Source organism: Spea bombifrons, chromosome 2 (assembly GCF_027358695.1).
Source record: "Spea bombifrons isolate aSpeBom1 chromosome 2, aSpeBom1.2.pri, whole genome shotgun sequence".
NCBI classification, from domain to species: Eukaryota; Metazoa; Chordata; class Amphibia; order Anura; family Pelobatidae; genus Spea; species Spea bombifrons.
In genome coordinates, this window is record NC_071088.1 from 63,506,772 (window position 1) to 63,529,942 (window position 23,171).

Here is a 23,171-nt window from a genome sequence, read left to right on the forward strand (position 1 = left end):
TACAGTTGCCCTGGTTACAGGAAGGTGTGTACACCAATGCAACATTACAACGCTTCAACAGTTGTAGATACAAAAACCTACGGTTTGGCCAAATCTTTCAACATTATCAGCTTTTTGATGCTTCATGGCAGGGGAAGGTTTTTATTTTGTATGACAGTATTAAGGTATACAACCTTAATACTGTCATACAAAATAAAACCCTTCCCCTAGCCGTCAAGCGTCAAAAAGATGATTCTGATGGTGGTCTTATCACCGTATCAACCAACTAAATGGTCCTGCTGTATGGGCCTGGTTTCTATGGTGACAGGACCTCTTTTTCAACAGAATATTTTATTATTCATAACCCTAAGTGTATGCCTGCCAGGTAAACCTGTGCAATGAGTGTGACAGCATTGGACTTTCCATATAGCTCAGCACATGTATGCCATGAATTGTGAAAAGCAAGAACACCGGCAAGAAACCCAGCATTTGATAAAAAAAATGTAATGAAAACATCATCCTCAAAATGTAAATAGAAGAGTGATGACCACTTGTTATCGCAGGTACAAAGCAATCTTTCTAACATTATATGAAACGTCTGTTTCTCTTTTGGTTGGTATCAGCAAAGCTGAAAACTTTGTTAATTATATTTCAAGGTCAGCAAAACAAAGTTACAAAAGTTCAAGTGGGTTTGCTCCGCCAGCCGCCATTGCAACAAACCCTTTAGAATCCATATTAGTCTTATGAGTTGTAGCACTGGCCAGAAAAGATGGATTCAGCTATGTGTTTTAAGAAAAATCAATGATTGCAGAGGGTGTCAGGGGATCGTATGCTTCGCCTTTAATTAAATGTCGCATGCTGCCACACCGCATGAAGAGGTTAAAATACACAGTAGGAGAAAAAGTCTCCATTCAGGCCCAAGAGAGAGTGATAAAAAGCCGGCATTCCACAGGGAGCTACATTTATTTCCCGGCGTTATTATTACCCCAGCAAAAGCTGCTAGATCTATACTCAAATGAAAACCTCGATGAGGAGATTAGCTGAGTCAGAGATCACTGCAGTAGATTGTTAATGTGCGAGATGACGTACATTCAATCACTCTAAGTTTAAATCTGCATTCTGTAAGGTGAAAAAGTAGTGAGATCACAACAAAAAGACTCACCTCAAGTGTCGTGATTAGTTACTACTGAAGAGATCAAGCATAGAATTGTTGAGGGGCCGATGGCAGATGTGTGAAACAGTACAAGGCATTACAGAAAGCATTGCTGCCGGTCAGAATTGTTTTGGGATTAATAGGATAAGGACTGTAAAACTGTCCCTTAAGAATTTTTGTACTGTCCCCAGCCTCAAAACAAATTATGTGCTGCTGTATTACATCATCCATTTCATATAGCAATTCAGTCTGTTCTTGTGACATATGGCATTCCTGAGATTGACTAATTTAGCATTAGAATTAGAATTTCCCACTGCCGAGGCAGGGCCAAATTATACAAATAATGGCCATATAACAGGTGGACATCCTTGGCATATCGCATGAACAGTTGTAATAGAGAAAAAGTCCTAAAACAGATTTTCTGGTTGTGATGGTTAAATAATTAACTGCCAGTCCACAAAGATGCCCCAGCTCTATGTAGCCATAGTAAACGGAGTAGCTTTAAGGTGCCGTAAGATAAAAATATCCTTTCGTAAACACCTCCGTCTCCTTGAATTTTGAATTAATGCGACAGAAGAATAAATATCCGCCATCATTCCAATTACTGATGAATGTCAGAACCATTTCCATAAATAATTCAGTAATCATGCCAATTCTTCTCATATAGAATTTTTCAGGGAATGCAGAATTGTCATGTGATGCAAAAGCAGGAACTGATAGGCCATTTACATAGAAACTGAACGGAGTTCCTAAACAACTTTGAAAATAGCCAATCACCATGGAATCCCACCCATTGTCAATATATTTCCATCTTGTTTTTTTCTTGAATCTTAGGAGCGCCTGTCTGCATTATCTATAGGTTAGCTACCTAAGCTTGGTTGGTTGTTCCCCAGAGGATTGCAAGAAAACCAATTGTGAAATTGAATGTAACATGTTTTCTTTTAAATGTAATTAATTAATCTAAATATAGCATCTATAGAATAAATTCTGCAAATAAAAATGTCATTACTACAAGCTTTTTGATCCAGTTCCATCCTTTTTTTGCAGAATTGATTCAATATATTAGTGCATTGCGCTTAGTGCGGTGTGACTGGATCAGACATTTTACAGGAAGAATGTCTGAACACATTATCACGCACGTAATAACTTTTTAATAGAACTGACATCTGCTTGGGGTTTATGTCTGTTACTAACACTCAAGCATATCTAAGAGTACTGCAAAAGAACAAAGGGATTCAATAGCATTTTCAAGCTTTTTACGGAAACTACAACCTGACTGCAGAAAGAAAAAACAGGAAGAAGATCCATCCCCTGTATAACCCATTATATTCTTCATTTAGCACATTTTCCCATCCTATGTTCTCCGCGCACAATGCAGTCAATTTAGATGTGGCAGCATGAGTGGCGCTGACCACTGGCGTTTTAAATCACAATACAATATCTCCATTGCTATATATGGGAAGTGTCAAAGGTTCACCCATGAGTCTTGGGTTAAAACCCCAAATCTCTGGGTCTACTGAATTTTTACTTTTGAAAGTAAACACAATTTAGAAACATCACTAATGTCAAATTGTGCTTCATTTATGGGTTTACCTGGAGACTCTTGGCTTTGCTTCCTGGGGAGTAGAGTCCTGGGGACTCTAAGCCACGGGAGTGGCATCTGGCCACACACACACTACCCCACATACTCTCTGGGGCTACCCCTACACCTATGTGAATCTAGCCCTGTCCTAGGATTGGCTAGCCATGCCTCACAACTGTCACTTTCCCACAAGAGGGAGACTTCCAGGTAGTTTACCTTTGGAAGTGCTTAGGTTCACAGGCTGGTCCTGTGGAAACTGGAATATATTCTGTGTTGAATTTATTATGTTTTTAGACCGTCAAAGGAAATTTTCAAAAACATGACAGATCTGCTAAAGTTTAAATCTAAGTGAAACAGCGCCAGTTTTGTGGTTGTACTTTCAAATTTATTCCCATCATTATCTAACATTTAACCTAATTAATTTATATGCTTTTAATCCTTTAAAATCAGTACTCCCTGCATCACGGAGCCATTTTATGCTCCATAATCTAAATCAGGGATGACAAAAGCAGTCCTTGAGTTTTAAGATTTATTTAATTAACAGGTAAACATTTTTTATCACTCATGCTTAAAGAGGCAGGAAACTATTTTTGATTCTTACAACCAATTATATTAAGTCATACTGATACGGATGGCAACCAGCGTTTTTCACCGGACCTTAGCAAAGATGCAATGCAGCAGTAAGTGAGCACTGGAAGGTAAGTTACTTTTCGTTTCCCATTAAATCTCTTAAGATTGTGTATTGCTTTTAATACAAGTACTCTTACACAGTTCAGTGATCATGTTTAAAAGTTGAAAAAATGAATATGGATTTATTAGAAACCCATCATATTTGCAGATGACCAAGGGCATCCATTTTTAACCTCATGTTCTTAATAGGTGCGTTATTATTTCTCCCCGTAAGGTTACTTCTCCCCTTTTATTACGGTCACTCTTTGGTGGTAGTTTATACTGACAGCTTGTACAAAGATGAGGAGGATAAAAGTAGGGGGATATTAAGAAAAGTAATTAATAGATATAAACCAAATACCTCAATCACAATTAAACTACCGGTAATTGAGAAAGCAAAACACACACTGAAGTGAATTTTAATAAATAAGCTGAATGATGCTGAATGTTATGTTGATTGACTGCTCTCCTTAAACTGGCAACAGTCCCCTTCACAGCTTGGAATTTTTGGCGTCTATATTTTAAACATGCCTGTGTCGCTTCATTCTTATCTCATTACAATGATTTTGAATTGCCCTTTTTTACTAGCCTTTGTCATCGTTCTTGGAGTTGATCATTACTCTTTTATAAAGCAGTAGTTAAGGTTGTGGTTTGGGTATCATAAAGCAAAATTGGGTACTGGTTCAACCTAAATTACTTTATTAATATGTTAAAGTTAAGTGAATTTTTAGTAGGTATTAGTAATTAATTCTTAATAGGCTCAGATTCATATTCACTATCAGCAGAGTAAATACTGGATATAGAACAGATACTAGGTAACACAGTGCCATTAAAAAAACACATACCAGGTAACACAGTGGCAACAACAATAACATTTCATAATTAAATAATTTATTACAAATTTTACATTCTAGAGGCAGAGTGATGGAATTAGAACAGATGGAGCGTAATGAAAAGTAAAGGAATGAAACATAAAAAATATTTCACTGAATGCAACAGAGAAGGAGTAATAGAAGAAATAAGGAGACCGAGAAGGACACAAAGTTAGTCACAGAGAGAGAATTAAAACAGAGAACTGGACAGAAAATGAGTTAGACAGAAAGGGAGAATGATACCAAAATGTGTACAAAAGAAACCCCCTTAACAATAATAAAGAAGGTTGATCAAAAATTGCAAGCGGTGAGACAAGGAGAAAAAAATAAGAAAGGAAAGAACAAGATTAAAGAGAGAGGGAGATGAGGGTTAGTGAAGAGAGGGCAATATATCATAAAACCCTTTGGATGAGAGAGAGAGATGAAGACAGGTTGTATAAATGTAAGTAGAATTAAGGAGCTGGATTATTATTTAGTTGTCAGAAGTGACACATTGGTTTAGGTCAATACATAAATCAAAATAAGACATAAAAAAAAGATGGTACCAGTAACATTTCGAAGCTGTGGCCAATAACACGAGAGAGGGATATGAGACTTATGGTGAGGGAGAATCATAGAGCAATCAACAGCCACTAGTCAGTTCACATGACATAACTAGCCAGGTCATCGGTGGCCAGCAGCCTGGGCAGTCTTATTCTTAGACTATGCCTACAAAAACACAGTATATGTAATGGATGCATATATGTAATATTTTTACATGTATGTGAGGGGCAGCATCAAACAAAAGAAACTGATATTTATTATTGGTATACAGAAGTAGGGTGGTAGAATGTTGTTACAACTCTTTTAACATAAAAATGTGTTACTAGTGTCTAGGATATGAGGTGTGTGTGTATGTAAACATATATAATATATACAAGGTCAAGCTGGCCCAGGAGCAGAGGAGTGAGCTTGTAAAGGTGTGAATTAGTAGGGTCATGTTACGTGACCCCACAGTAGTTGCTATGCACATATAGTTACTGCCCATCATGCATTATAGAGGAGAGAACATCCCTTTCCGTGTTTTGGCACACTTTTGCACAAAATTTGTTGGGCGCCTTGGAGACATTTTTTTCTTCTAGTAATATACACGAGGCGGCGTCCATGAAACGCCTCTTCCTTCTGAAACGCTTTCAAGACTGTTGCAGGCTCCTCTCATATGGACAGTCTAGGAGATGAGGACAGGTCCCACTTTCCATTTACCTCAACTTTGCCACGCATCTACACCCTATCAAACTACCACCTTTCCCAGACTTTTTTCCAGTGTGCTAAACGATATTTGATGCACTGTGTCTGGAACTGTAATTCTGAGTTTAATATAAAATTGGAGCTTGTATTGTACTTGAATCGCCATGTGCTACATTACAGTACTTTTATTATATCTGATGTTAAGAATGGTTTGTACTGATGTTGTACATTTTTATTCTGATTTTCAAATCAATCACAAACAATCTTCCCATGTATGTATGTATGAAAATCCACCAGAACACGCATGTGACCGAGTATGTAAGCACCAGGCCGTGGCCACACTGGCAAAACAAACAAAAAAACCATTGACAACTACAGTCATAGAGATTGAGAAAGGCAGTGAAGAAATACTGACGTAAATGGGAGGGTCAGATGCTAGACAAAGGAAAATGTAGGTACAAATTGAAAGGCTGCAGCAACAAAGGAACAAAGAAAAAGTAGCGCTGACAGAAGAGAGACTGGTTATCTGTAGAATATGGAATTCCTTATTGAAGTCAACATGCAAATAGATGGTGCTGTGTACACGACTAGTTTCTTTCCGTAAGATATGATAAGAGACGAGGAAAGTGAGCTGCACACAGCAATATAAAACATTAAATGACAATATCCATCTACCATGTCATAAAAAAAAGTTCCATCTGCACTGTTGCACAGAATGAAAACCCCAGCATACAAATTATTTCAGGCAGGGAAAAAAATATGGCACAGATATTAAGAAATATATAGAGAGAAATCCAACATTCTTTCTCAGCAGCGATTCCAAAACACTAATGTAATATTGAATCCGATATCATTTATCAGGTATTCAAGGCTGCTCTCCTGTTTTATGTACAGAAAAAAAATCATAAAATGTGCTCTTAAAACATTTCTACATTTTATTTCTAGTAGGGATGGATAACTGAAGCCACTTTTGGGCCTAGGATTGCAAAACAGTTATATATATATATATATATATATATATATATATATATATATTATTATTATTATTATTATTTTAAATCTCTGAGATATTCTGAGGTGATGTGCAATAAGAGGTCATGCAGGCTATACATAATAAAACAATGGTTTCACAGGGTTCAGTTTAGATACATATCCAGCCATGTATAAGTGAATAAGTCTCATTGGAAAAATTTACAGAAAGAAAAAGAAGGGAAGAAGACTCACTCCCAGTAAAACTAAAGGGGACACTCCAGCCATGATATGCACTTTAATGTATATTATATTATATTATAGCTGCGTGGTGCCTTTACATTTTCATCTCCCCATATTTGCCCCTTCCCCACACCCCAAGTGTTCTCCATACAGCAGCTGTGCCTGGCCAAACAAATCTCCATTCACGTGAGATACTTACCTCCATAAATGCTGCCAGCCTGGGTAAGTTGGGACCCCTGTGCACATTGGTGCAAAAGCGCTCCCACTGATTTAAATATTTTCAATATTGCATATTGTTATTATCATTATTATTATCAATAAGACCAGCTGACACATTAGATAAAGGAGGTGCTGCTTGAAAGTTTACAATTTCAAAGTAATACAAAGTAGTAGGGTTATCAGGGGTACTAAACTGTTTCTTTAATGTTTTAGTTTAATGCAATAAAACCCAAAGCAGTGACATCCCAGTGGGAAAAATGTGTCTGGATCCCTGGCAGTTAGAGTAAAAAAAACTATGGTGGGTGCTCCCAATGAATCTTTAGGATTCATTGATCATATTTGCACGCCACCCCAATACATATCACATTACATACCACCAGTGCAAATGTTAATTTAATTAGAGCACATAATATGGATGCTAAGGTGACGACTCTGCAGAGCATATAAATTAATTAGAATCACTGTGAACCGCCATTGTCCTCCCCTACGGTATTCTATTTTTCTTATGTTTTAGACTCCTCACCAATTAAATGCTTGGTTGTTAAAAATCAACGAGCATCTTAAAAGCATAAAAAACATCACAAAATCTATACTGCTGCAGATTAGTACAATGCGCCATATGTTTCTGTCTGTACTAATCTTCCTGCATACAAGTTAATTCACAGGATTGCAATTTTCTGAGAAAGAAAGGAAGGAAGAAAGAAAGAAAGAAAGAAAGAAAGGAAAAAAGGAAGAAAGAAAGAAAGAAAGAAAGAAAGAAAGAAACATTGAATAAATTATCAATATATTGAGTATGTATTTAATATGTTATTGGAAATTTGATTGTTATGTTTAGATATGATTCCAATGGGATTCATTATTTGGCCAGAACGGGTTTATACTGGGACACCAAAAGATCATAGGAAGCAAAACACATGCAAACGTGAACATGATAGGATTCACGTCTACTGAGGTCCCTCTGTTCTAGGAGCTCAGAATATTTGGTTGAAATCAGAGTGTTAATCCCTAAAAGACACATTTTTTTATAATTATAATGTTCGGAAAAACACATCTACGGCAAGCTAAGGAAAAGATGCAAATGCATATAAAGGGATGATGCAGAGTTGTTAACTTTTAGTATGGCTTCATTTTGTGACTGCAATTGCTTGCCCTAAACATTTGATCTTCACCTGAGAAAACTGGTTTGAGCAGGTTTACCCACCTATAGTCAACTCTTGTTGGCTGTGTATTGATTTTGTGCCATACCTTGTTTGATTGCATTTGCTTATAGTATTTTTAATACTGTGGTTTTCAGAGACCCGGCACCTGGGGGTTTAAATTATTGATTCTTCTTCAAGGGTACTGAAGATTGGGAAAAAAAAGTCATTGTTTCATTCAAGGCTATAATAGAACTGCACTCAAAAGAAGTCCTGGCAAGCCTTTAGGATCTATGCATCACCAACAGACTGTGAAATATCCACCCAAACATATTTTTTAGCCCAATGTACCTTGTGAGAGAACAACACTGAATTGTTCCACAGTTACAGAAATCCTAAATGTAGATGGAATACTTCGACGTGCAACATATTGTAAATAACGATAAACATGCTTTGATGGCCTGAGGACTCAGCTGACGTAAACCCACTTAAACCTGTGCTTAACAAAAGAAAGTTGTGTCAAAAGAATGTGGTGTGATGAATGTGTGGTTCCATCATGGGAAAGTACGTGTCAACATATTGGTAAACAAGTGAATGCAGCTAAAGGAGGACATATTGTTTTTACAGGTTCTGTACGATGTAGCGTAAAGGCCAATACATTTCATTAAATTACTTTAGCCCAATCAATTTGCACATCAATGTTTATATAATGTAACGTTTTTCCAAAATAGTCTCTTCAGTTAAAAGAGGCTTTTTTCATGAGCTTCATTTGCGTCTCCTTACCTACCTCAACCTGAGCATATAATATTTTAATATCTACTTAAGCAAAATAATTCAGAGCCTCTTGCCGCGGGAGAATTAGGCGGTAGTCACTTCATTCTGCTTAGTATGAACAGATTGGCAATTCAGTACAAGCCCTGAGATAGCGCTGCCACCTGCTCTCATTCAGACCATGCCAGCATGGGATTGCATGGTCATTAAATAACAGAACTGGGCATTCCCAGAAGTTAATGTCTACGTGCCATGGCCCCCAGTGGTATGAAAGCCTCAGAGGAAACAAACAAAGCCATTGATAACATTGTAATTGCAGGGGGGAAAAAACATAATTTTAACATGGTAATGTTACTAAGTGCTGAGTTATTTAATACTCCTTTTATTGCGATGTCTTGTTTACACTTCTTCATGAGCTCCCCCCACTGCTGATGATTTGTACTAAAGCATATATTTCTTATTCTGAAACTGCATTGTTTTTTTGTTCCAGATAACCTGAGCATCTGACCATCCACAGTATTCCTTCTGACGCCATTAGTTAGCTAGGTTAGATGTCGCGGTTTTACACATATACTGCTAACTGTGAAAAATGATTTTCTATATAGGCTAAACTTCAGTGATGACTTTGTGAAGACGGTTCTCTGTCACCTCAATATGTGCTGTGTGTTTTTGAACCATTATGCCACATTGTGTGTGTGTGATAGGACTGATGCCATCACACCAAGATCATGCATAGTCCCACTGGCAACACTACGGGGGCGATTTCTAATGGAATCTCAAGCCCAAATTTCGGCTGTGATGGAAAGTTATAATACTACAATCTGACAGAACTGGCAGGTTAGCATCAAGTGTTAATTAAAACGTTGTGAAATGCTGAGATTCTTTCTCATGTGGTGGTCCTGCAACTCAGAACCAAATTCTTGTGCCTGCGCTCTCTCACAGACCTACATGCTCAAATACCTGTAAATGCATAATACCTTTTTTCTTTTTTCTTATGGGTTTTATGCTGGCTTTTGTTATACGATCACTGAAACCTTATTAAATGTCCTCTTTATTATTTTATTAATACCATTGCACAGCATTTTATAGGCATATAAACTGGCCCTCATGAGACACTTGAGCTGGTTATATCGATGGCATTCCTATTTTTTAGAATTAACTTTATTATCAATTTCAATAATAAGTTACAGGTAAAGACGAAAAAAGGTATTGCACTTGTATGGTATATAAATAATACTAACATTGCAAGAATAGATAAGCAATAGTGTACTATAATATCAGCAGTAAAACGTTTCTGATGTTCAGGTTTACAATCAAACATTGTTTAAACATGATCTAAGATAAAACAGGAAAATAAGAATATTCTATACATAAAAAAAAAATTTAAGCAGAGAATCAGATGCCCTAATGCATAATTTGGTACAAATAAAGTTGGAAAGGTCGTCCAATTCCAGTATAGTTAAACTTGACTGATTAAAGACCACTATGACCACGTTTTCATGTTAAATGCATGTAGCAGTCCATTTTTCCTCCCAGCTGCCTCTTCTGAGAGTTGGAAGCAATCGTCATAACATGTATTACACATGCTCAGTAGAACCAGCCAACCACATGTATGATGCTGTGCTAATACACATGGGACTGGCCCTGCTTCTCCCAATGATTTCAGTTGGGGCTCAGCTAGAATGGGAGTGCTACAGAGTATTTGTAGGGTATATGCTTCCTGGGTTCAGCAGAGCTAGGAGAAGAGTTCCATTTTAAAGCCAATGACTAATCTAGATGCTGTAAAAACAGGGCACTTTTTATCCATAATGGGGCTCACCTCCTCCTCATTCCCAATTACATTGAGTGCAAGGGAGATGGAGGCTTGCATATCTACTGGCACAAAACTCTACACTTATTAATGGTCTGTGTGCTGCTTGTTGCCAGACACCTGCGTATGACATCATATGTTGGCACTTTGAACCAACAGGTGATATACAGGCCACAAGGGAGGAAGCGTTAATTGAGGCTGCACAGACCTTCAGACTATGGTGGTTCTTGAGTTGGTCCAAGGGACAGCTGCTGGGGGCAGCCAAGGTAAGACTGCACCAAGGGCGAGCTGCCCCTTGTGGCTCTATTACAATGCAGTAGAGTCTATGCACTATGGATTTCAACATGCAGTAAAAAGTCCAATTTTTGAGGTCTAAGCTGCTTACAGATATATATAATATTGTGACGTCTTGTATGTAATTCAAGGTTAGTCAATCTGAGAAGCAGTTTTTAACCTTTTATGAACCAGCTACAGATTGCAAAGCTTTCTTCATCGCAAAGTAATGAAAAACTTGTCTTCTTGTACCCGGTGGCAATGTAAAGATAATATTCAAATTGATAAGTTCAGGAGAATGTTCCACTGTTTTACACGTTCATGAGTGAGTTAGTAAGTTAGTTCCCTTTTGCCTTAGTTTGACTTTGCGCCTGTAGGGTGTACAAAAAGCTGTCTGAAGGGATCTCATACTCATAACAGGCAAATGTTATCCGTACAGATCTTATTAAGGTAAGGCTTGCTGAGATTTCTAGCTCAGTAAATTCATCCACAAAATGGTACACGTGATCAACTTTTATATATTTATATATGTATAGTCTGGAACATCATTTTAGAATTAAAATGACATTTTATACTTTTTATGCAACTGTGCTGTCTTTACAGCAGAAACATGTATACATACTCCCGTACAGAAGCTTCCACTTGCATTTTCTCCAATCCAAAAGCTACATCTACAGTATAAAATCGTCTGATTTCTTTTGCTCTGCGCCTGTTGAGGCTTAATTATATACCGTATTTTATTACCTTGGAGCAATAAAGCTCTTTTGAGTGCTAACTAATACCCCTTACGTTTCAGTTGTCCGGTGCTAAAAGTGCCCCCCCCAAAAAAATCAGGTCTGCCCCGCAAAAAAAACGGGATTGCCCATACACAGCGGTGGATTTTTGGAAAGAACAGTGCAAATCTTTGACCAACTGAACAAACTCAGCTACAGTATTATCAATCATCATGGTGTATTAACATTCCCCTACTGGACAATCTACTGCATACAGATGATCTAAGTATTATATGGGATATGGGTAGTGCTCCCTCTCGCACAAACATCCACGATATTACACAGACAGGCTTATTCCTGCATTACGGTTGCTGTTTATTTAAAGCACTTGCTTCCTCTCCAAATATTAGCTGTGGGTGGAATTTTTCTGATGGCATCAAGCCTTTCATTATAATGCAGGAATAGATTGTAGGCTTAACTATCCTGTGTGTATGTTCCAAGCAGAATCTTACAGAAATATCGCCTCTAGAATGACAACCAATATCTATCTATCTATCTATCTATCTATCTATCTATCTATCTATCTATATATAGTGTATGTTCCTAATCATATATATATATGTATGAATGTATATATATATATGTATGAATGTATATATATATATGTACATATATATATATATATATATATACATATATATATATATATAAATATATATATATATATACCGTATATGATTAGGAACATACAAAGACACTTCGAAAATTGCTGATAATTCCGCAAAAAGTACTTTAACACACAAAGGGTTAAAGCCTTTTTAAGATATTACAGATTATTATGCTGTGTAAAAAAAAAAAAATTATTTGAATAATGGTGTATGTGGTTAGTAATCGCGTACATTGTTTTATTTAAAAATTGGTTTATTTTGTTGTGTTTATTTTATTCTGGTTTTAAATGTACTAAGTGTTGCCATGACAACTAAAACAAGCTAAAGTTTTCCGATACAGAGCAGCGTGTCTCTTTTTCTTTCTTTCTTTCTTTCAGAATATATGTAGGTAGCCGAAATGTATTTATTACTTCTTAAAAGTCCATGTGTTATTTTTATGTGATCAGAGAAAAAAAATAAAGTATTATTTGGTTAAATATATATGTAGACATATATATATATATGTATGAATGTATATATATATATGTACATATATATATATATACATATATATATAAATATATATATATATACCGTATATGATTAGGAACATACAAAGACACTTGGAAAATTGCTGATAATTCCGCAAAAAGTACTTTAACACACAAAGGGTTAAAGCCTTTTTAAGATATTACAGATTATTATGCTGTGTAAAAAAAAAAAAATTATTTGAATAATGGTGTATGTGGTTAGTAATCGCGTACATTGTTTTATTTAAAAATTGGTTTATTTTGTTGTGTTTATTTTATTCTGGTTTTAAATGTACTAAGTGTTGCCATGACAACTAAAACAAGCTAAAGTTTTCCGATACAGAGCAGCGTCTCTTTTTCTTTCTTTCTTTCTTTCTTTCAGAATATATGTAGGTAGCCGAAATGTATTTATTACTTCTTAAAAGTCCATGTGTTATTTTTATGTGATCAGAGAAAAAAAATAAAGTATTATTTGGTTAACATTCTGGAGAGCTGAATGAATGATTTGGAACAGCATGTTTAAAATCTGGAGTTGATATCGAATTTCTTTAGGTTATGCCCACTTATGATTGCTTTAATAGGCGCCGTGTCGGACCTAATGGCTGGCTGAGCATTATGAGCGGTCTTTGTCCAGAATAAAAACAATTGCCCAAGGTTTTCCACCTTTGCTGTATGCCCACTGGCCTTTCATAAGAACACATCAACGGTTCTTCTAGAACACATCTGGAAAAGTTAACATTTTAGTACAATGGAAGCTAACGCGGAATAGAGTTTATAGCCATAGCTCACTGGGTTTGGGACTATAATAAGGAAAAAAGCTTTTTTCTAAACGTTATATATAAAGAGAGAATTTTCTTCACCTAAACGTACATCATATTTTGTGTCATATTCCTCATATTTAATGTTATTTAATCTTGGTTCAGATATTTGAAAAATATTGTGTCGCATTTTTTTTTTATAATACTAGATAATTATTTAACTGGCTAGTTTTTAAAGCTACGCACTTTCAGGTAAGATTCACTAAGGAGAAATAAAGTCTGGGGACCAAATAGAAACTAGCAGACTGTCCTCTTCAATGCATTAGTTCTCATGTTCTATTATACAGCATTAACCCTTTGAAAGACAGGTTTACTTCTGTGGCCAATATTCATAGTTCCGAAGTCAAGAAATGAGTTTATGACAGGGTGTCTCATAAAACAATAGCACAATACAGGGTCAAATAAATAGACTATTTAAATGAATAAATATTTGCGAGAAGTCCAAGTTTGACACCAGATGGAATAATGATCTATTATATCACGGCAAGGTGATTCAAAAAAACTATACAATCAGAAATGTCAGATTATCTTGGTGTAGCAGGCGATATTTTACAGGGCATTGGAGCTGTACAAGGGTCAAGCAGTTATCTGATATCACATGCCATGTATATATATATATCGCTCTTCTACACAAAGCTAGAATCATGAGGATACCGGCCATTTAAGCATCTGTCAATAATCTATTGCACCCTATAGGTTAAACTAGGTGACATTTGTCATTATCAGTGCGGCATCTGTATTGGAAGATAATGTATACATTAGAGGAAAACACTGTCCAGATCAAAGCTTGTATTTATTACCTTAGATCCTCCTATAAATGCCAATATAGATAGGGCTGCAACATGTTTCCATCCACTACACCAAATTAAAACCCAACGGAACATCTCATTCTGCTAATGTGGAGAAAACTCCATTAAACTACTCCAAAGACTTGTCGTTATATATATACCGTACATGCTTTACTTTACTATATGTTATGTATGATGTAATACGCTGGATGACTGAGAAATAAATAATTTGATATAAAGAGAAAACTAATTCATGTGAAATGCATGGTTTTTGTATATTCTTTCCTCAAAGCCATACGTCAAGATTAGATCTATACACACAAGGGGGAGCTGTGTATTAAACTCATATAAAAATCACATCTAAACCAAAAACAGCTTTTGACTTTTTTTTTTCCATATCACGGATTTATCACACAATGCCAACTCAACACCTGCAGATACTTTGTAGACATGTAAAAAAAATGCGATTACACCAATGTATAGAATCAGGAGTACAACTACATTGGGGTTTATGTCGGTTTAGCTTTTAGTGTGTTTCGTTGCCCTAGATTTAACCGAGAGAAAAAAAAAAACACCTAATGACATCACATACTATCATTATCCACATAAGGATCTGGGTATATTTTAAGTTTGCGAACTGACTCAATTCTGCAGAACTGAACATTTTTGTAGAGCATTTTAATATATGCGAGTTCAATTTGCTATGCCATGCACTACTTATGTCCTATTGAACCACGGGGCTGTGCTCTGGAATATATGTAAACCAATAAATAATACTAATTATTATTATTATTATTATTATTATTATTATTATTATTCATGTTATACTGCTGTTCTTTTCTAAGGTTATTGAAGATCTCAGAGAAAAGTCGCTCTAGCCAAGTTGCCAGGATACAAATAGTCACTTTGCTACTTTGCATGGGCATCTAACGATTCATGGGAACCTTCACAACCAGATCTAAATCTGCAGCACAAAGAAGAAAGTAAGTCAGGGTAAAATTAGAGTTATTCTCCTTTAATGTTTGTTCTCATGACCATTGCTGACTTTCTTAAGCTCTTCTAAACCTTGACGATGTTAACCTTGAGAGTATTTTAATCTACACTTGACACACAGCTTCCACCTCTGTAATCCACCTGGAAATTCAGATAGATTCATCCACATCTTTCCTACTGAAGCCTGCTTTCTTTCTGAATGCAATCTACTAAAGTCCTATTAATCTTTGGCTAGCATCCCGAACTCTGAACCTTTCCAGCTATGATACCAACTCGCATCTCCGTCCCTCCATCAAAGTCTAGCCTTTTCATTGAGTACCATTGTTCAATAATCTATCAAGAACCTTGTTCATCTCCAAACCTTATAAATCAAATCCTCTTCTGTCTCTCCTTGAGATCACGTTCTCACTTTAACACATTATTCATTTTGGCTTTGTGTTTTTCCAAGAAGATATAACTTTAAAGTTTATGGAGGCCTCCTCAAACCACTTGAGATACTCTACATCTAACAGTTGAAAACCTTGTTTTACTGGTCATTTTCTTCCATTTTCTAAAAAGTCATACGAATGTACTCATAATTAAAAAAATATCAAATATATATATATATATATATATAAGTTCCAAGATTATAGAATGATTTTTGTTTATCAGGTAAATACCAAAGCATCCTAACTTCTCCAAAGTATCACACATGACAGGTTGCTTGCCCGATTCATGCCTGTCACATTCTCTACTGCCAACTGGCTGGTGTACGCTGAAAAACCTCACCGCCTCGGCAACAGTTACATACCATATTAGTTTGCAGTCATTCATGCTTAAACCTAGACCATTCAAGGTACTCCTGACAGTAGGGTCACAAGTAAACTCTGCTTGTCTTCCCTGCCCGCCCGTCATGCCTAAAGCTTCAAATCAATCAATGACGCTGGTCAACACTTAAGACGTCAAGACTCGCATTAAACATTTTAAATCTAAATTACTATCACAGTGTCAATAAAGACATCATTTTAATTTATTTTTCATGGTTTACTTTGGGCAACCATGACATCATCTCTCCTACCTTGATTTGCATGTTTTAATCATAAAGATCAGTAATCATAGGCATGAAAAGGTCTTCAAGAGCGATAGGTACATCTCTGGTGACAGTGGTGTTTCTGGATCTCAACTGGGATACTGTGATTCAAACTGATCTTTATGGAGAATAATCTTCAAGGTTCTGTGACAACTTTTAACCCTTAACGATAGCAAAAATATATTTAACGTAGTACTTTTAAGCAAATGTAGCTACGGCTGGTCCGGATAATAACAAAATCGATTAGGTAACAACCAAAGAGTAATAGCATGCAGAGCATGGAATTTTACCCAAATATAAAAACATTTTACGTACCCAAAATATATACTTTTTTTCAACCCACATGTATATTTTTTTCTCTAAACAAAAACAATGTGTTAAGGCCATGGGTGCAGCAGACTTGAAAGTAAATATCAGAATATGAGAATCTGTCTCCGGTTCTCTAAGGGGGATGATCACCAGGATCTTAATAATAGCCGGTGTAACTATTTCACTGCTTGGGAGAAACAATGAAACACTGTACACAGATATATATTGCCGACAAATGGTTAACATGTCGCTGAAGTGAGGGAAGAGACCAGCACATTCTTGCCTGCAACTGCAGAAGGTACTGCACGTCAATATTTATACAGCATGTGCTTTAAAGCAGGACAATGGCTTTTGAACATATACGAAACACAAAGCAAATTCAATGAATTGAGATTTATTACACCTGATCCAATATATATATATACATATATATATATATATATATAAACTATGCATGCATTGCAGTCCATTTCTTACTAACGTTGATCCATCCCGTTAAGGATAGAAGCAAATGAAATATTCAATTCAAAGGTGAAAGGAAGGTAACTATAACCATGACAAATATTAGGAACAAGCAATTTAAAAATAAACATAGACATTGGTATATACTGTCGCCCTGTAAAGCACCAAGCACACCTCTCTATCACTATAACAATGAACAAAAAAAAAATACTAATTATACTTAAGAATACGGCAAGATATAAAGGTCCATGCTTCACTTTTATGCATTATTTTTACATACTATTTGTATTAATGATCTTAGTAATCATAGTCATATATAAAAGAAGAAGGTAAAGAGAATGACACACCTGTGAAATATGATTTTATTATTTTAACCGTTTAAGGCGTCCCACGGATAAACAGTAACCCGTAGCCAAATGCGTGATAATAACCTGTTACACAGCATATATTGCTAATAATCGAATAACTGATACATTTATGGGCAGAATACTGCAGTAATACTAATCTGTGCACCTGCCGGGACACTTTCTGTGGGCAATCGCTTCTTACAGTGACTGTCTGACAAATGACAGGCGGAATTTCACGTTTCCCGAAACGTTGACATACAGGTACGCAGACTTTGTAAATAATAATTGGACCACTTCAAGAATTCTATGACCAACGCCGTACCTATTAATGCAGAATTCCTATTCATGTTAACTTATACAAATCAAGAGAAACCAGAAATGCAATATATATACATACATATATATACATATATATATATATATATATATATATACAAATAATACACCTCTCTGTACAGACACATCCTTTCACTATGATTGGGGTAACCCTTTGCATGCCAACACCCCCCCAACACACACTGGGAATGAATGGGTTAACACACATCCAACCCCCCCACCCGCTGTGGGCACGTACCTTGCTCTGCAGAGTGGTACCGGGGCAGGGTGAGGCAGAGCAGGCAGGTAAGGGTGACGCCGAGTCCCATGTTGTGAGCGGATACCCAGGGATACTGATGCCGATACTGATGCTGCTCCTGATGCTGTTTGTAGCTCCCTGTTCGGGATCGGGCTGCTCCATAATAGGAAGAGGGGGGCGGGGCCAGGACAGGAGCACAGACCAATGGAAAAGAGGGAGGGGAGGGAGCCAGCACGTGCTGGGATGTAGGGTGAAGAAGGTGGAGGGCAAAGGGCACGGGCTAATCAGGGAATAGTGCGGGGGCACGTACCGTGACTGGGCGGTGAGAGCGTTTAACCCAGGGGGGAATAAGGGTGTTTGTGTGTGTGTGACGATGGCATACAATACTGCGCCTAGGAACGAGATGTTAAGGGTTAAGTGGCTCGGGTGAGAGGTGATGTGGGGTATCAAGGACAAGATGCAGTATAGGCGTGTGTAGAATCTGGATCCTGTGAAGGATACAATTAAGGGTAGGTGGGCCAATTCAATAGGTTCCTAATAATTTAGCAATTAATTGTATTAATTAATAACGCTGTGATGTAGAATAGGAGTGAGTGCTACTTGATGAAGGTCTCTGCGCCGATCATGCAGAATATACTGCTGGAGTGTTGCGATGAAAAGTGCGCCTTACTTTAGAGACTGCAAATGGACAGAGTGATTATGTAAATATATTGGCAGCTATATGTGTACATTTTAGAACAAAGCAGGGCATAAGGGGCATCTTCCTAGGGCCCAGCACCCATCAGATATATGAAATTGCCTTTTTTTTCTCCCCCCCCCCCCCCCCGCCTGGGAAACCAAGCTTGGCAAATGCTTTTAACCCTGGAGTCTGCTATAAAGTCTTCATAGTCTGTTGTATGGAGGTCCTAAACCGAAATGTTGCTACTCAGTAGCAAGAGTGCTTTGCTCCTTAAAGATGTTCCCGTAGGATCATAGACATATTCGCCATCTTTCTGATCTTAAATTAAAAGAATATTAAAGTGCTGATCACTGATCTACAACCCATTTATTTCCACTGATGCTCAGTGATTCGGTCCTAATTTGCTGTGCAAACCCATTGTCCAAATAACCACTAAACCCCTCGGAGATGTGTCGGCTCTCACGTTACATTATCCTTACCTATTTCCATTTTTACGCACATATTACTGTATTACGCTAGCGTAATAGCAGCTGCTGTATTTATGTCTCATCTAATCAACTGTTCAGGAAAAATGTTAGTTGTTACATCGCAGGGTCCATTGGTAGTACAGGCTACAGAATACACTTCATGTAGTAATTTATGAGGAATTAGAGTTAAAAGCCAGAGATTAAAGGCAAAGAAAAAGACATCTGTCCCCCTTTTGAGCACTGCCAGCCCACAGAAAGCCAGGGCAGCGTGGGGGGAACCAAACTGCTTATATGCGTACATGCAGTATGTTAAAATCAAACAATATATTCAGGATTTGTAAGTAAGTGCAGCGCTCTTATATTTTATTTATATAGCACCAGCAATGTATGTAGACTCAAGGTTTGTTAAATTATGATACTTATGGAGGGTCCTGCTTGCAAGGTTTCAGTAGGGGGGCAAATTATAAAATGTTACATATACACTATATATATATATATATATATATATATATATATATATATATATATATATATATACACGGGGGGCACAGCATGATGTAGGGGAGGCCATGGCTATTTAAAAGGACTTTGTATATAAAGAATGTGGAATAGAGAACCGGCTCTGCCGTTGTGTCATGACGGTTACTGACTTCCTGCAAAAATGGCGGCTGGCATCATCGCAGGATTAACTTTAGGGTTTATTCACTAAAGTGGGAGCTTGGATGCGGCCGTTAGGGATATGTATCAACCATAATAACAATGACAAACAAATTGAACAACATTGCAATGCTTAAATAAAGATACAAGACACAGAAATTGAATTGTATTTACCGGTAGTTTATAGATAACAATTCATCCCAAATGCAAAAACAATAACCACTTATTACACTCTTGGCCTAAATCACAGAGTATACCAAATTATACCAAATATAAGTCAGGGGCCAAAATCATTACCAGCCCCCCCCACCCCTTTGCAGACAGCCACTAATCACGAGCCACGACAAACATTTTCTCTTTTGTCTCCGTTATATTATATATTATTTTTATTTATTTCTATAAATGGGGGTTTGCTCATCTTCCATGATGTCACCACTGCTCTCCGGCCTTCCTGCTGCTCACCAGACTCAATGGTCGGTGCAATCAGGTAGCAGTTTGTCTCAGGCAGTGAAATTTCACCTCGAAACCTCCGACCTTAATCAGTCTTTGGTCTTGTTTTCAATTCAGGATAGCTTTGTGCCTATCGCACCCAGGTTTAAATTTCCTCACTGAATTAGCCTTTACCACTTCTGATTGGAGGCTGTTCTATTTATCTACCACCCTCTAAAAAGTGGGGGGGGGAATCTAAAACGTTCATGATTCCACAAACTGCAATAAAGTATATAGGGCTCTAATAAAAGTTTGTGATTGAGATTGTAGGATTTCAATAACAAGCAAGACATATAGTAATCAACTGAACAAATCACATTTTGGGTTAGAGGTATACAGTATATCCACGTTTCCCGACATTTTAGTAGCTTTGAGCATTAATATCCTGCCGCATTTCTTACTTGTGAAAATCATGAGTCGATAAATAGAATGATTGCGTTTTATGTGGTTGTAAAAACAAAAAGCCCATGTGTATTGCATAGGACCGTTTTTTAATGGTTTGAAAACACTTATAATAATAATAATAATAATGCAAAATAAACCACATTTTCAACCATATTCTAAAAATGGGAGATATGTGGAAACGTTCCTTCCCAGAGTGGAATGAAGTTGACTTTCTGTCCCTGATCACAAGGTACTTGCAAATATGCTTTTGGGGAGAATATGTTTGATATATTATTATTATCTTTTATTTATATAGCGCCACCAATTTACACAGCGCTTAATGCAATACAAATATTCAAGGGATATGTCAAGACTATAATTGACAGACTAAGACAAACGGATACATTAGGTAGAGAGAGCCCTGCGCGCAAGCTTGCAATCTTAAGGGAATGGGGTGAGGACAAACATAAAGAACAGAGAAGGATGACAGGTAGATTTGGGTATCATCTGCAACAGTATACCCAATAACCACACCACATTTGTGACACATACGCAGTGCACCTAATGTAATGGTAAAGCCCTGATATCATGGTACGGGGCTTCTTGTGGTTTTGGGCATAGTGAAGTCAAGGGTAGGTCAGAAGTATAGGTTAGGGTTCTTTTTCCTCGACTAGGTCTCGTGACTTAGCTCCCTCTGTATTAGTAGCCGGGAAGTCCCGCTGAAGTCGGTGGGCAATCCTGCTGATGTCGGTGGAAGGCTCCACTGACGTCGCAGACAGACACGCACACCCAGAGTTCCTCCTTAGTGAACCTGAGAAGTGGCGTATGGAGGAGTTGCACTCCGGCCCGTTTCTGTATTGTAATTATTGTTGTGACTTTTATTGGGGTTGAAGTTGCCTTCCAAGAAAGGAGGTGAACTGGTTATTAGTGCAGTGCAGTGAACTCTGGGTATGGGCAAAGAGCTTTGTATATGTTGGTCAGAGCCGGCCTTAGGCGTTGTGGCGCCCTGTGCGGACTACTCCTCTGGTGCCCCCCCTCACTACCCCCCCTCTGCCCCTTCAAACTACCCCCCCTCAAACTACACCCCCCTCTGCCCCTTCAAACTACACCTCCCCTCTGCCCCTTCAAACTACACCCCCCCTCTGCCCCTTCAAACTACACCCCCCCTCTGCCCCTTCAAACTACACCCCCCCTCTGCCCCTTCAAACTACACCCCTCCCTATGCCCCTTCAAACTACACCCCTCCCTATGCCCCTTCAAACTACACACACCCCCCTTCTGCTCCTTCAAACTACACCCCCCCCCTCACTTACCTTGTTGCCGGAGTCCTGCGGTGAGAGCGGGAGGCTTCCGTCTTCTCGCTCTGCCGCGATGCCGGCATTTCATGTTGAGTGCCGGAATAGTCCGGCGCTCAACATGAGAAGCCGGCACCGCAACGGAGTAACGGAGAGTAAGGGGCGCCGAGCGGTTGCTGAGAACTTCACGAGCAACCGCTCGGCGCCCCTGCCCGAGACTTAGATTAAAGCATTGTTTTTTGGTTTTTTTTAAACTTTATTTAACATGAATGATGTTAAATAAAGTTTAAAAAAAAACAAAAATGATATTTTAAGTCCCGGGCAGGCGCCCCTGCTACCATGGCGCCCTGTGCGGTCGCACAGGTCGCACACCCATAAGGCCGGCCCTGATGTTGGTTTATGTTTCAAGTTGCAAGTGTTTGTATTATTGAGTTATAACTAAAACTAAAATGTCTTGTTTCATTTATTTTGGTGTCATGTGTGTTATTTTAAAAAAATGTTTTCTGTGTACAGTTCTTTTTTATGTAGAGATGTAAATAGATCCCTTACAACCACATATTAGGTCCCCCCACCTCAATTAAAATCATCAAAAACACAGAGAATACCCTGCAAAGCACAGGTTTTCATATACACAGTTTTTAAAGAGCGGCCAACATAAAGTAGGAGAGATCATTTTTACTAACTGATAATTTACATTTAATACACCTTTTGGGTGACCATGATCCAACATGAAAATGTATAAATCACATAATTCACAGATTCTACATTGCATGATTTTGAGCTATTGTCTTTATTGTCTCACCTGTGATGATTCATGTAGTGTTTGCCAAACTGTAACCATTTAGTTTCAGGAACAGAATGTCTTAATAGTGACACTAAGACTAAGAGAGAAATATGTCTTAAGTATGTACCTAAATGAACTGATATTAAGATGGATTAGAGAGCTATCACGTAGGCACAGTACCACTGACGTACAAATAACTTTGCAGAGGTTACTTAAGCTAGTTGTATATTTGTTAGTTTGTGCTGCAGGAATTTTTCAAACCA

The 23,171-nt window shown here is 37.6% G+C and overlaps 1 protein-coding gene across 1 annotated transcript in view; it reads right to left on the bottom strand.

The window, feature by feature from the left end:
* Window positions 1-18,286, bottom strand: part of LOC128472631 (ephrin type-A receptor 7-like) — a 37,484-nt gene extending 19,198 nt beyond the window's left edge. Inside the window, exon 1 of the mRNA XM_053454543.1 lies at window positions 18,154-18,286. Coding sequence (XP_053310518.1) covers window positions 18,154-18,223 — 70 coding nt within the window. The 5' untranslated portion in view covers window positions 18,224-18,286. The remainder of the gene's footprint in view (window positions 1-18,153) is intronic.
* Window positions 18,287-23,171: the final 4,885 nt, after the last annotated feature.